Here is a 10,758-nt window from a genome sequence, read left to right on the forward strand (position 1 = left end):
AATGGACAAGGCTTGTATATTTCTTCAATGTTTGTGGGAGTTAAGTGTTGAACCAGAGTACGCGCACATGCGCATTTAATTCTGCCGCACTATTTAGTCGTTCCACAAGGTGGCAACAGTGACCCAGGGCCGTTGATTCTCAATGTACTTGAAGAATAAACAGAAGAGACGGAAACGAGTGCAGGTTAGAAAGTACCCGCATTTATAACAATTCTAGCCTTAGAGTGTAAGGATTTATATATGGATGCTAATCACCGCGAGAGATTGCCCAAGCATTCTTCTTCGTTGTCGTCCTTCAGCCCAGAAGACCTGCTTTACTGCTCTGTACTGACTCTTGTTGGCCAGGAGGGGTAGTGCAAGTTGTCGTAATGCGCATGCGTCGACCGCGTACATGTCAAATGGTGTATTTGAAAGGCTACGCGAACGACTGTGCGTATGCGCTAGCATAGGCGTAAAAAAAAGTATACCAGAGCCTTTAAGGGTTTAAGGTGTGCATCCAAAACTGATACATCCAGTGTGTGTAGATTAAAAACAATCCCATTTATGTCTGTATACATGAGTGTTTTATTCAGTCCACCGCAACATTTCCTTTACACAGAACTCGTATTAACATTAAAGTGTGTACTTAAACAGCATAAAGATTTGAATACAAATTTAGCGTGACTATGCGTCATTACTCTATATCCAATCTATAAATCACAACACACACACCATCAACATAAACACACTGTTCATGTCAATCTTACGAAGTAAAAAAAAAAAAAGATTAAAAAATATATATGTATGAATACCTTAAGAATGCCCTGCGTAATAAACTGTGTGCATAGATAGCACAGTTAGCCTAGCTCTGTGTAATCTCTGACAGATGTTCTACACAAATGTACAAACTGTGCTGTCGTTAAAGCTTTAACCTTTATTACAAACTCTTCTTTTTTTTTTTACTCCAGAGAGATCAATTCAATCCAATATGTTGAATAAACTTTCAGGACAGACTTCAAATTTTACATTAAGAGTCACATTTATACTGTTAATGAGTCACTAATCAATAAGCTAATGATCATATATACAAAATATTACAATATTTTGTAATAGTTTTTGCATATAAAATAATACCTTCATTAGCTTGATTGTTATTACATTAATTAGCCATTAGAGTAGGTAATTATGGAAATCCTGCCTTGGCCCGCCCTTTAGCTTAATGAACAGGTTGTTAGGGAAAAGGCTTAATGGAGAATTGCTTAATAATTAATAGTATAATAAATTCTACATGTGACATTTCAGTGTAAGTATGAACAGAGGAAAATCTGCTGCTCTGTTAATCCATAAAGCTTGGCTAATTAAATGTTCTGCTTTACAACAGAAGTACCTAAACCTGGTCCTGCATGTTTTAGTGTCCCTTCTCCCCGCACACCCACTTCAACCCAGGAAGGGCTGTTAATTAGCGGACTAGTTAGATGAGTAATGTTTAAAAGGTTCGTATCAGTGTTACACATGATTACAAAAGCAGAATGGGACTAGGATTGGGAAGTAACAGAAGTATAACGTGATGATATTTAACGCCTTAGTAAATCTCAGAAGAATCAGGAGTCAGGTGAGTGTCAGAATCTTCCCCTGCGTGTGAGGGCGGGGCTGGGCGGGGGAGAGGGTTGGCGTGAGCGCAGTATACGGGCATACGGTGTTGTGTTGTCTGCCTTCACACTCGTTTTGTTGGTACGTGACGGCGTGAAAAGCCGCAGGAACGGTCGCTTGCCTGGGGGTTGGTTCTCGACCATCGCCACAGCGACTCCACAGCCCCGCCTACTGCAGGAGCTAGGGGTCACAGGGGTAGTGGCGGTGAAAGGTCGCTTAAGATCTGCCAGAGTCTCATCTTTACGATGGAGCTGTGCTTTAAGGAGCTGCAGGGTCGAGTGAAGTTCCATCAGCATCTGATCCTGAAAAACACGCACATACACGCAGAGTGAACCTGTTGATCTGTACCTGTTTGATATGATGGTGGAGTTAAGGGCGGTGCCACAAGTGTGTGTATAATAATACCTGTTTGATGAGTGTTGAGTCAGCGGTGTTCAGGGCTGTGCGGAGTTTCTCTCCATCAGTAAAATGACAGCACGCTCGCTCTCCAGACTGCAGCTTCAACACCAGTGTGTGTAGATCAGCACGCAACTGCCTCAGAGTCTATATACACACACACACACACACACACACACACACACACACACGCTTAGGGGGTTAGTGTGTTCAGTAATGAATTTGGTTCACTATATAAACATTGTGATCCTGTCATACACTCCATTCACTATATAGAGCACATTTCTTCTTTAAGCAGTGCATTATGGGTAGTCTGTAGGCTGATCAGGTGCAAACCCTCAGTGGACATCACTGTTGATGTTCTAAACGATTTGATGGGGTCGATCATCATTATGAAAACACTACAGGCTCAAATGGGTGCACTATATAAACCACACACCTTCTGTCCATCAAGGAGTTTGCGCTCTGCAGTCCCAGTTAGGCTTGAGGCTCCTGGATGATCCTGAAAACGCTTCAGCTCTGAGGAAAGTAAGACAGAGAGGTGAGACATAGATATAAGGTGTAGATGTTGTGGTGATGAATGTCTCCCTGTAGCACCGTCTTAGGGATCTTATATTACAGACATTGCAGTTTATTGCTCTGGCCACATCTGTAGTCCTCGTGCCTCCTGCAGCAGGTCTATGACATGTTCATGCAGGTGAGCAGGAACCCTAGACATCTTTCTTCTGGTGTTTTTCAGAGACAGTAGAAAGGTCTCTTTAATGTTCTAAGTTATTGTAACCTTACTTGCCTACCACCTGTAAACTGTGTGTCTTAAGGACTGTTCTACAGGTGCATGTGCAATAATTGTTTATGGTTCACTGACACGCTTTGGAACCACTAAGGTTTACGAAAGCGCTATATAAGTTCAGACCATTCATTGAACAAGCATGAAAAACATTGTTTAAACCCTTTCTAATAAAGCTCTGTAAAGCTTATTTGGATTTTACAAAATGGTCTTTAAAATACAGTCTCCTGAAAGAGGTACTACTTTTTTTTTTGCTGAGTACGAGTATGTATATTTTATCTTATGTGGCATTTTATCTTACCGAGTGTTTTGAGCGTAAGTTCAGTTTGTTTGAGGTCAAGCTCAGCTCTGCACTGCTCCAGCTCAGCTTTAACTTGTGCTAATTCGGCGTTAGTGTGTTCCAACTCCGCGAGTTCGTTCTGGCTGCTGCGTTTGTGTGATGAAGCTATGCGCCGAGATCGCCGGAGTCCATCGCACTCCACCAGAGAAGGAAAAATAGGAGCTGCGCTTCCTTCCTCCTTCTCTCTCAGGGCTGCACTGAGCTCTTCGATCTGTTCGTCTCGCTCCTTAAACACAGGGTTTTGTTTTTTTTTTAGCACATTTCATTTGTCACAGATTCTTCTAGAGAACCCAGATATTAATAGTACACTACACACCGAGTGTCCCTGAATACTACTGCACTGACTGTACACATTTTGAGAAGTAGCCACAGGGTCATTTTATTACAGTGCCGAGGTCAGCAGTTCGGTGTTGAGGTTAGTACCGCAGCATTGAAGTCAATAGCGAGGCTTTGGAATCAGTAACATGTCTCACCTCCAGCTGCTGACTGTAATACTTCTTTAAGCTGCTCTTCAGGTTGGTAATTTTGTTCTCACACCGATTCTCCATCAGTTCTCTCTCACTCTCCATACTCTCACTGCAGTCGGACAAAAATGTTGCAATTATCATCGTATGTCCACAGTTACAATGTCCGTGCACTGAGACATACACCTCTATTCTACACTGTATGTTTTACAGTGTACTGACTGTTCTTTTCCTGCAACCCAGAGCTCACTAATGTACTTACTTCAACAATACCCCACCTCTATTTATCTGTCTGTCTATCTATTGTTGTATATAAAAAATACACGAAATAAACACAAGGGAGACCTAGTATGAGTAATATGTAATCTTATTGAGAATTCACTGGGCTGGTGGACTGTATGAACGGATATTCACCTAAGACACAACACACAGATAAGCAAGGCACAGGGGGATAACAATACATATATTTGATTAAGTGCGGCAGGTCTCAGAGCATAGGTGGAGTACTTCTGCACACAGGCAGAAGGTCAACTAAGACACACACACACACACACACACAGGCCTGGTGTGTATGCAGAAAACAGAAATTAATCTGTTTCATGAAAAACTATTATACGGTAATGTACATGCAAGCACTATAAACAAAATAAAAGAAATGTAGAACAAACATAAAATTTACTCAATGTAGAGATGGTGTGTTTGAAAGTGTCCGTTCTCGACGAAAATCCAGTCAGGGAGCGACACAGACAAGGTCAAGTTATTTTTAAAGAGTGAAACAAGACAAAATATATTTTGGAGCCGGAACTGCACCCGCGTGATAAGGGTGGCTCAACACTGCCAATTGATGTACGTAATGGTGTTCTGGGATAGCTAACTCTAAACATATTGATGTCTGGGTCATCCTGACCCTAAGAAAAATGTATAAATAGAAGAGGAGCTTCAGCTCTGGTCTTTTAGATCGCATTTTGGGGCGTCTCAAACTGTGGGGATCTCGTGTGGTGGAACGGAACGAATAAACCTGGACCCTTCCTTCTTCTCACTCACGGCTGGTGTCTTATTTTTCTTTCTCCAATTGAATATGTATCTGTTTCTATGTTAAGTGTCTTCAGGTAATAGGCAAAATTTGAGCCAGCACTATCTATCTATCCATCCAGCCACTATTGAGTATTTAACATTGTCTGCTTATTTGACTATCTATCCAGGTTCAGTCTTTAATGGGTGTTAAGTTGTGCAACCTGTGTTGCAATGTACATTACTGGTCAAAATTTTAGAGACACACTCATTATTTACCCCCCCGCCCCCCTTCCCGGTTTTAGAATAATAATGTCTTGAAAACTCTGGAATAACACAAATGGAACTATGGGAATTATGTTGTGATAAAAAATCCAAAATAAAACTAAATAATTTAGTATTTTAGCATCTACAAAATAGACGCCCTTTTTGCCTAGACTTTCCAGAAATGTTTTCTTGGCATTTTCTCATCCGATTTCTTGAGGAATTTCCCTGAGATGCTTTTTAAACAGTATTAAAGGAGTTCACACCTATGCTGGACACTTATTAGCTGCCTTTTTAAATTTTTTTTTTTTAAGTCCTTCACTTAAAAAAATATTTTATTATAAATATGTTAGTTTTCTAATGAAAGAAATGAATACGTTGGCACAATTATATTTCTGTCTACAACACCGATTTCAAACATTTAATCGTACACCTTCAGATCAAAAGGTTTTTAAGACAATGAGAAACATTTCAGTCAAGTGTCTCCAAACTTTGGACCAGTAGTGTGTGCACGTTTCTGTTACCTGAAGTCGAGCTGCATGCGGTTGATGACCTCCATCATCTCCGTACACACCTGCTCTCTGATCTTCAGCTCCAGCTCGTCTTTCTCCTCCCGCTGACGCAGGACCTCTCGTTTTAGCACGTTAATCGCCTTCAACAGAGCCTACACAAACCATAAATGTCATGTGTGAAAGAGGAATTCCTGCATACTAATAATATTTGTTGGTAGTATGTAGAATTGTGTCCGTCAGTGCTTTGTCTGGATTCCCCATTTTGTAATTTTTTTTTTTGCATTTATAAATCAAGTGTTTTTCACCTCTACACCCAGCCTACAATCACTAGGAATTCTCAACCACTCAGTAATGTCTGACGTACAAATGACTAGCCAATCAAAATGCAAGAGGCGGGATGTGGTGGGATACGTCATACCTAGTCTAAAGAGCTGTAGTGGTGTAGGATGACTGGGCGTATTTCCCCACATTTCACACTGCACATGACTGTGTCACTGAGAGGAGAAGTCTACAGCAAAGATATCACTGTTGACATCAGTAACAGTCACTCACCTCTGGCTGGAAAATGCTGACATCCTCCTCCTCGTCACTGTTCTCCTCCTCGTCCTCCTCCATCAGGGTGTGGTCTGCGTGATCACGCAGCAAGGAGAGGATGTAGGCCACTCGGCTCTTAGAGGCAGGACCATGGACCAGCTAGAACGTCAACAACATCACCAAATGAGTGTGTGTTACCTGGGTTAGGGCTGCTTGATTATGGCAAAAATCAATCACGATTGTTAAACATGATTACTCATTGACTTTGGAAACATGTATTTATTGGACTTTTTAAATAAATAAATAAATAAATAAATAAATAAATAAATAAATAAATGATTGTATTTTTAACAGTGGGTTAACTGAAAATAAATATGTAAAACCAAATTAAATAAATTTATTTAATTAAATAAATTAAACAAAGCTAGTGGAGCACATCATGTGACGCATTTCAGCGAATTGCATAATCAGAAATTAACTTTAAACTTCCTTAGCCAATGAAATTCTGTCTCCTGGTTTAGATCAGTCTGTAGTTTCTCACTATTAGTGAGCTCTAGAAAGGAAATGAGTGTATTTAGACCAGCGGTTATGACACTAGAGGAAATGAGCTTTCCAGTGATACCAAACGTTATTTCTTTTTGTTCCACATCGGACTCCTTGAAAGCAAACTATTTCGCAACGGCTGAAATGGTTTAACCTTTCTTGTCGGCGAAAGGCTCGCTCTCAGTGTGGCTCAATAATCCTTTTATCTTGATTATTTTGTTTTCATAATTGAAATTGAAAATCCAATTAATTGCACAGCCCTAACCTGTGTGGCGATGACCGAGCACTTGAAGCCGTGCAGGGCGCATACTTGTGTACGTGTGTTTTACCTGTGTGGCGATGGCAGAGAACTTGAGGGCGTGCAGTGTCTCGTCGTAACTGGAACTGCAGGAATTCACGTTGACCATCATGCAGGCACGGCCGTGTCCTGAGAAGAAACTCTGCAGCACTCGGGTTAGTTTACTTTCTCGGAAGGGAACAACCTGCGCCGGGCGCTGCCTACGACACACAGGCAACGTACTAATCACTCGGGTGATCGACACACTAACTGATCAAGGGGGCTAACACATTAAGCGCTCGTGATGAGTAACACACTAATCACTTGGGGAGATCACTGTCAAACGCATGTTGTGTAGTGCGTACACTCACCTGTACGTCTGGTTGTGTCTCATAGCACTGATGCAGCGTCCCAGTGTGAGCAAGGAAGTGTTGATGATGTTCGCCTCCTTCATCCGCTCTCCGTTCTGCTGATCTTTACAGCGCTCCGAGCCAGCCAGGTCACACATACACAACCTGAAAACACACACACACACACACACACACACACACACACTTACTGCTATTAATATCATTGCATACTAATAAACAAAAGCATTTCAACTGACTACTGTGTCACTGTAAGTGTAACATTACACACTTAACCTCAGTATGCAAAACCCTTCATCTCTTTATTTATTTCAAACTTTTTGGAGGTTAGGGTTCGGCTCTGAACGTAGTGTGGTTCATTCTGACATTCTCTCACAACCAGTGACAGATTTCTATGCGTGTGAATAAAATGTTTAGTGGTGTAACTCACTCGCTGATGCGTGTGGCGACGCCCTCCGGCTGGATATGCAGCACTCTCACAGTAAACACACTGTGACTGAAACACACACAAATGCAAATAAGTTACACATGTGTATAAAGAGTAGCGATGTTCGTGCCTATCCAGTGAACTTCGTTCCGTTATGTGTTTGTCACAGGGGGAAAAAAAATAATAAAATGATTTTTAAATAAAATGGAACTCATTATAAATAATAAATCAGTTTGAAGTTTGCTGAGTCTCTTCGTCTGCATCACACATCATACTTTATCCTTAAAGCAGCAGTATAGAACTTTTTTCTGGTTAAAAATGAACAAGTATATAAAAAAAATATGCATTCAAAATTGTTTCCTTATCTTTCCCTGATTCGCAACTAGAAGCTTAAAATAATTATCTATAATTTGAGCTGTTGGGTCGGATTTCATGGGAAATGTCAGTTGAGGCTGTTTGTGACATCGGTTGTCTTCGCATGGTTACGTAACATCCGTAAACAGAACGAAGACCTTCTACTATGATCGCGTGCATGGGTGCTGAGGATGGTGGAGCTTCTCCTTAAGTTACAACAGTTGCTTAGAATTTAAACTTGTCATCTTAAAAAAAAAATAATAATAATAATTAACCTGCGGCTGGAGTTGTGGTTGAGGTGCGTGCTGGCAAAGCTCTGGTTATTCCGCCCTACAGTGAGCACTCGCCATGCCTCGTCAGCACTGCGCACATTCACCCAAGTCAGATCTGCACACAACACAATACAACACACTTAAACACCTCTGTTCAAAACAACACCACACTTTACAGAAACACAAGCCTGTTCAACACAAGACCCCCTGCTCCCCAGATCCCTAGTGGACATGGCCATGTCGCATGGGCTGCTTCTGCTGCCTTATGAAACCTGATTGGCTCAGAGACATTCAGCTGTTTCTTAAAAAGATGTTGCCATGACAAATTTTACATACACACTGACCGCCTGTGCAAATAAATCACAACAAAGTGAAAACCCTCTGTCCTGTAGTCATTTATTCCATAGAGCCCTGTGTGTGAAAGTTTATAAAGCAGATACTGCGCGTGTGTGTATGTATACCTTTGACATAGACGTTGCCGTGCTTGTCGTCGCTCAGTCTCAGTGTATTCCTCTTCTGTGTGTGCAGAGATGTGGGTGGCTCCAGCAGATCATAAACAAACTCGTTGTAAATCTCGTAAAATGAAACCCAGATGCCGAACTGCAGCGTTTTATCCACGGCGACATCGCAGAGGCCTGCTCCCTCTAGGTCAACGCACACACCGTCCGAGTCTGCAACACAGCAGTATGAGGTTAGGATACACACATATACAAGGACAAACTGTAGCTTATGTAAATAAATAAACCCGATGATGACCAATTTCCCTTTAGCACCTGTTTACCATACGTCTCTCTTCCAAAGGACAGTGCAGTTCAGTACCTAATCTGAATTGTAATCTAGCTGCATGAAGGCAAGAGCTTCTACAGAGATTGTGGGGTGACGACTAGGCAATTAAAACAAAACGCAAAACTTATTTTACAATTGGGCATGGCTCCACTTAACGCAGATGAGTGACCCAAACAAAACCGAGGGTGCCAATAATTTAGTTAATATTTATTACACAATAACATGTGAATCTAAAAGGACAGTGTCTAGCATGCAGGGCAACATGTAGGTGCTACAACACTTATGATCTGCCATGTGCAGACAGCATTAATAGTGAACGGGAAGTGATTTGCATCCAACTTGTAAAAATATATAAACAAATTTTATCAGTCACTACACCGCTGAAGACCACTGAAATGTTTTACATCATGAGATCAGAACAGAGCTGTGTGTAGATCCATGTAGCTGTTGGACCTGTCTCACCTTCCAATCGTGTGATGGCTGAGAGTCCACTGATCCCACTGTCCCAACTAACACTTGCATTTACACCCCCACGTTTCCTACACACCTCCTCCTGTAACACACAAATCACAGTACTACACTCAATTTTCACTTTAAATAAGATATTTGAAAGCACACATACACTACTGCAACAAATTAGAGAAAATAGACACACAGTTAATTTGTCTGGTTTAAACCAGTCGGTGCTCTCTGGGGGTGTTAGCCCCACCCCCTGTGGGCACGTACCTCTCGCAGCAGAGCATGGAGTCGGTCCTCCTCAGTGCGGACATCTGCATCGCTGAGTCGGCGGACCTCCTGCTTGAGAACGGGCTTCAGGTCAGCACGGGGGTAAAGCTGTCCCGACAGTGCAGTGAACACTGAGACTAAAGCTCGGGGGAGGAGACCGACTTCACCTGCCGAGCCTGCACAGGGACACACAGGACACAGACACACTGCTGTCCTCACCAATCATCATGTCTACAGTACAGTGCTTATGTTCATTTCATGCAATCAGTGTGACTGGATGTGTGTGCGCGTGTGTTACCCTGAATGGTGAAGGTCTTGCCCGAATTGGTCACTCCATATGTGTAGAGAAGCCTGTTCTCTCCATGAAGGACATCTCGCACCATCTCCTTCATCACCTGATCATACACTTCCTGCTGAGATGCTGATTCCCTGAAAATCTACACACACACACACACACACACACACACTTCTGAACACAATGCAATATTGTGAGAACTCATCAGCAGTGTGCATGCCTATTAACAGATTACTATATACACTATAGAGTACTATATCTTCCAAAATATATCAAAACAACAATGTACACAGAGGTGATCAGGATGAAGCCAGATTGTGTGTGTGTGCACGCGCGCATACCCGTGTGAAGGTGAACTTGTGTACACTTTGTGACACTCCTCTCTCTGCACTCTTCATGCTGTGTGAGTCTTTAGGGGCCTTCAGGAGGAGTGTGTCTTCACTCTGCACACATACAGAGCCCTGTGCACGCGCACACACACACCATGTTAAAAACATTACAATCACACCAACACAATACAAATCACACCTATCCATAAATACAGTGACGTTTCACACACAGCTTATTACTCTTACTGCACGCATTATACAGAATAATATAATATAGAATGTTTATGTGAGGTTGACAAAGTGACCTGATCCTCTCCACGCTGTCTCTCTGCATCTGTAAGAGGACGGACACGCAGAAACACCTGCAGCTTTTCTTCCGCACGCTCACCTCTGTTCACCTGCGTGCACACACACACTCACTGTATTACGGTCAGGCACTTGGGC

General features: G+C 42.1%; 1 protein-coding gene across 1 annotated transcript in view; it reads right to left on the reverse strand.

The window, feature by feature from the left end:
- Positions 1 to 540: 540 nt before the first annotated feature.
- The window catches only part of kif20a (kinesin family member 20A), a 12,175-nt gene continuing 1,957 nt past the window's right edge, over positions 541 to 10,758 (reverse strand). The window contains exons 3-19 of the mRNA XM_017493575.3: positions 10,620 to 10,712; positions 10,327 to 10,446; positions 9,989 to 10,127; positions 9,691 to 9,866; positions 9,427 to 9,517; positions 8,640 to 8,849; positions 8,182 to 8,293; positions 7,556 to 7,621; positions 7,129 to 7,272; positions 6,810 to 6,978; positions 5,956 to 6,096; positions 5,416 to 5,555; positions 3,626 to 3,728; positions 3,114 to 3,378; positions 2,465 to 2,544; positions 2,035 to 2,172; positions 541 to 1,931 (exon numbers count right to left, since the gene is read on the reverse strand). Of these exons, the coding sequence (XP_017349064.1) occupies positions 1,599 to 1,931; positions 2,035 to 2,172; positions 2,465 to 2,544; positions 3,114 to 3,378; positions 3,626 to 3,728; positions 5,416 to 5,555; positions 5,956 to 6,096; positions 6,810 to 6,978; positions 7,129 to 7,272; positions 7,556 to 7,621; positions 8,182 to 8,293; positions 8,640 to 8,849; positions 9,427 to 9,517; positions 9,691 to 9,866; positions 9,989 to 10,127; positions 10,327 to 10,446; positions 10,620 to 10,712 (2,520 nt within the window). The 3' untranslated portion in view covers positions 541 to 1,598. The remainder of the gene's footprint in view (positions 1,932 to 2,034; positions 2,173 to 2,464; positions 2,545 to 3,113; positions 3,379 to 3,625; positions 3,729 to 5,415; positions 5,556 to 5,955; positions 6,097 to 6,809; positions 6,979 to 7,128; positions 7,273 to 7,555; positions 7,622 to 8,181; positions 8,294 to 8,639; positions 8,850 to 9,426; positions 9,518 to 9,690; positions 9,867 to 9,988; positions 10,128 to 10,326; positions 10,447 to 10,619; positions 10,713 to 10,758) is intronic.

Source organism: Ictalurus punctatus, chromosome 18 (assembly GCF_001660625.3).
Source record: "Ictalurus punctatus breed USDA103 chromosome 18, Coco_2.0, whole genome shotgun sequence".
NCBI lineage: Eukaryota > Metazoa > Chordata > Actinopteri > Siluriformes > Ictaluridae > Ictalurus > Ictalurus punctatus.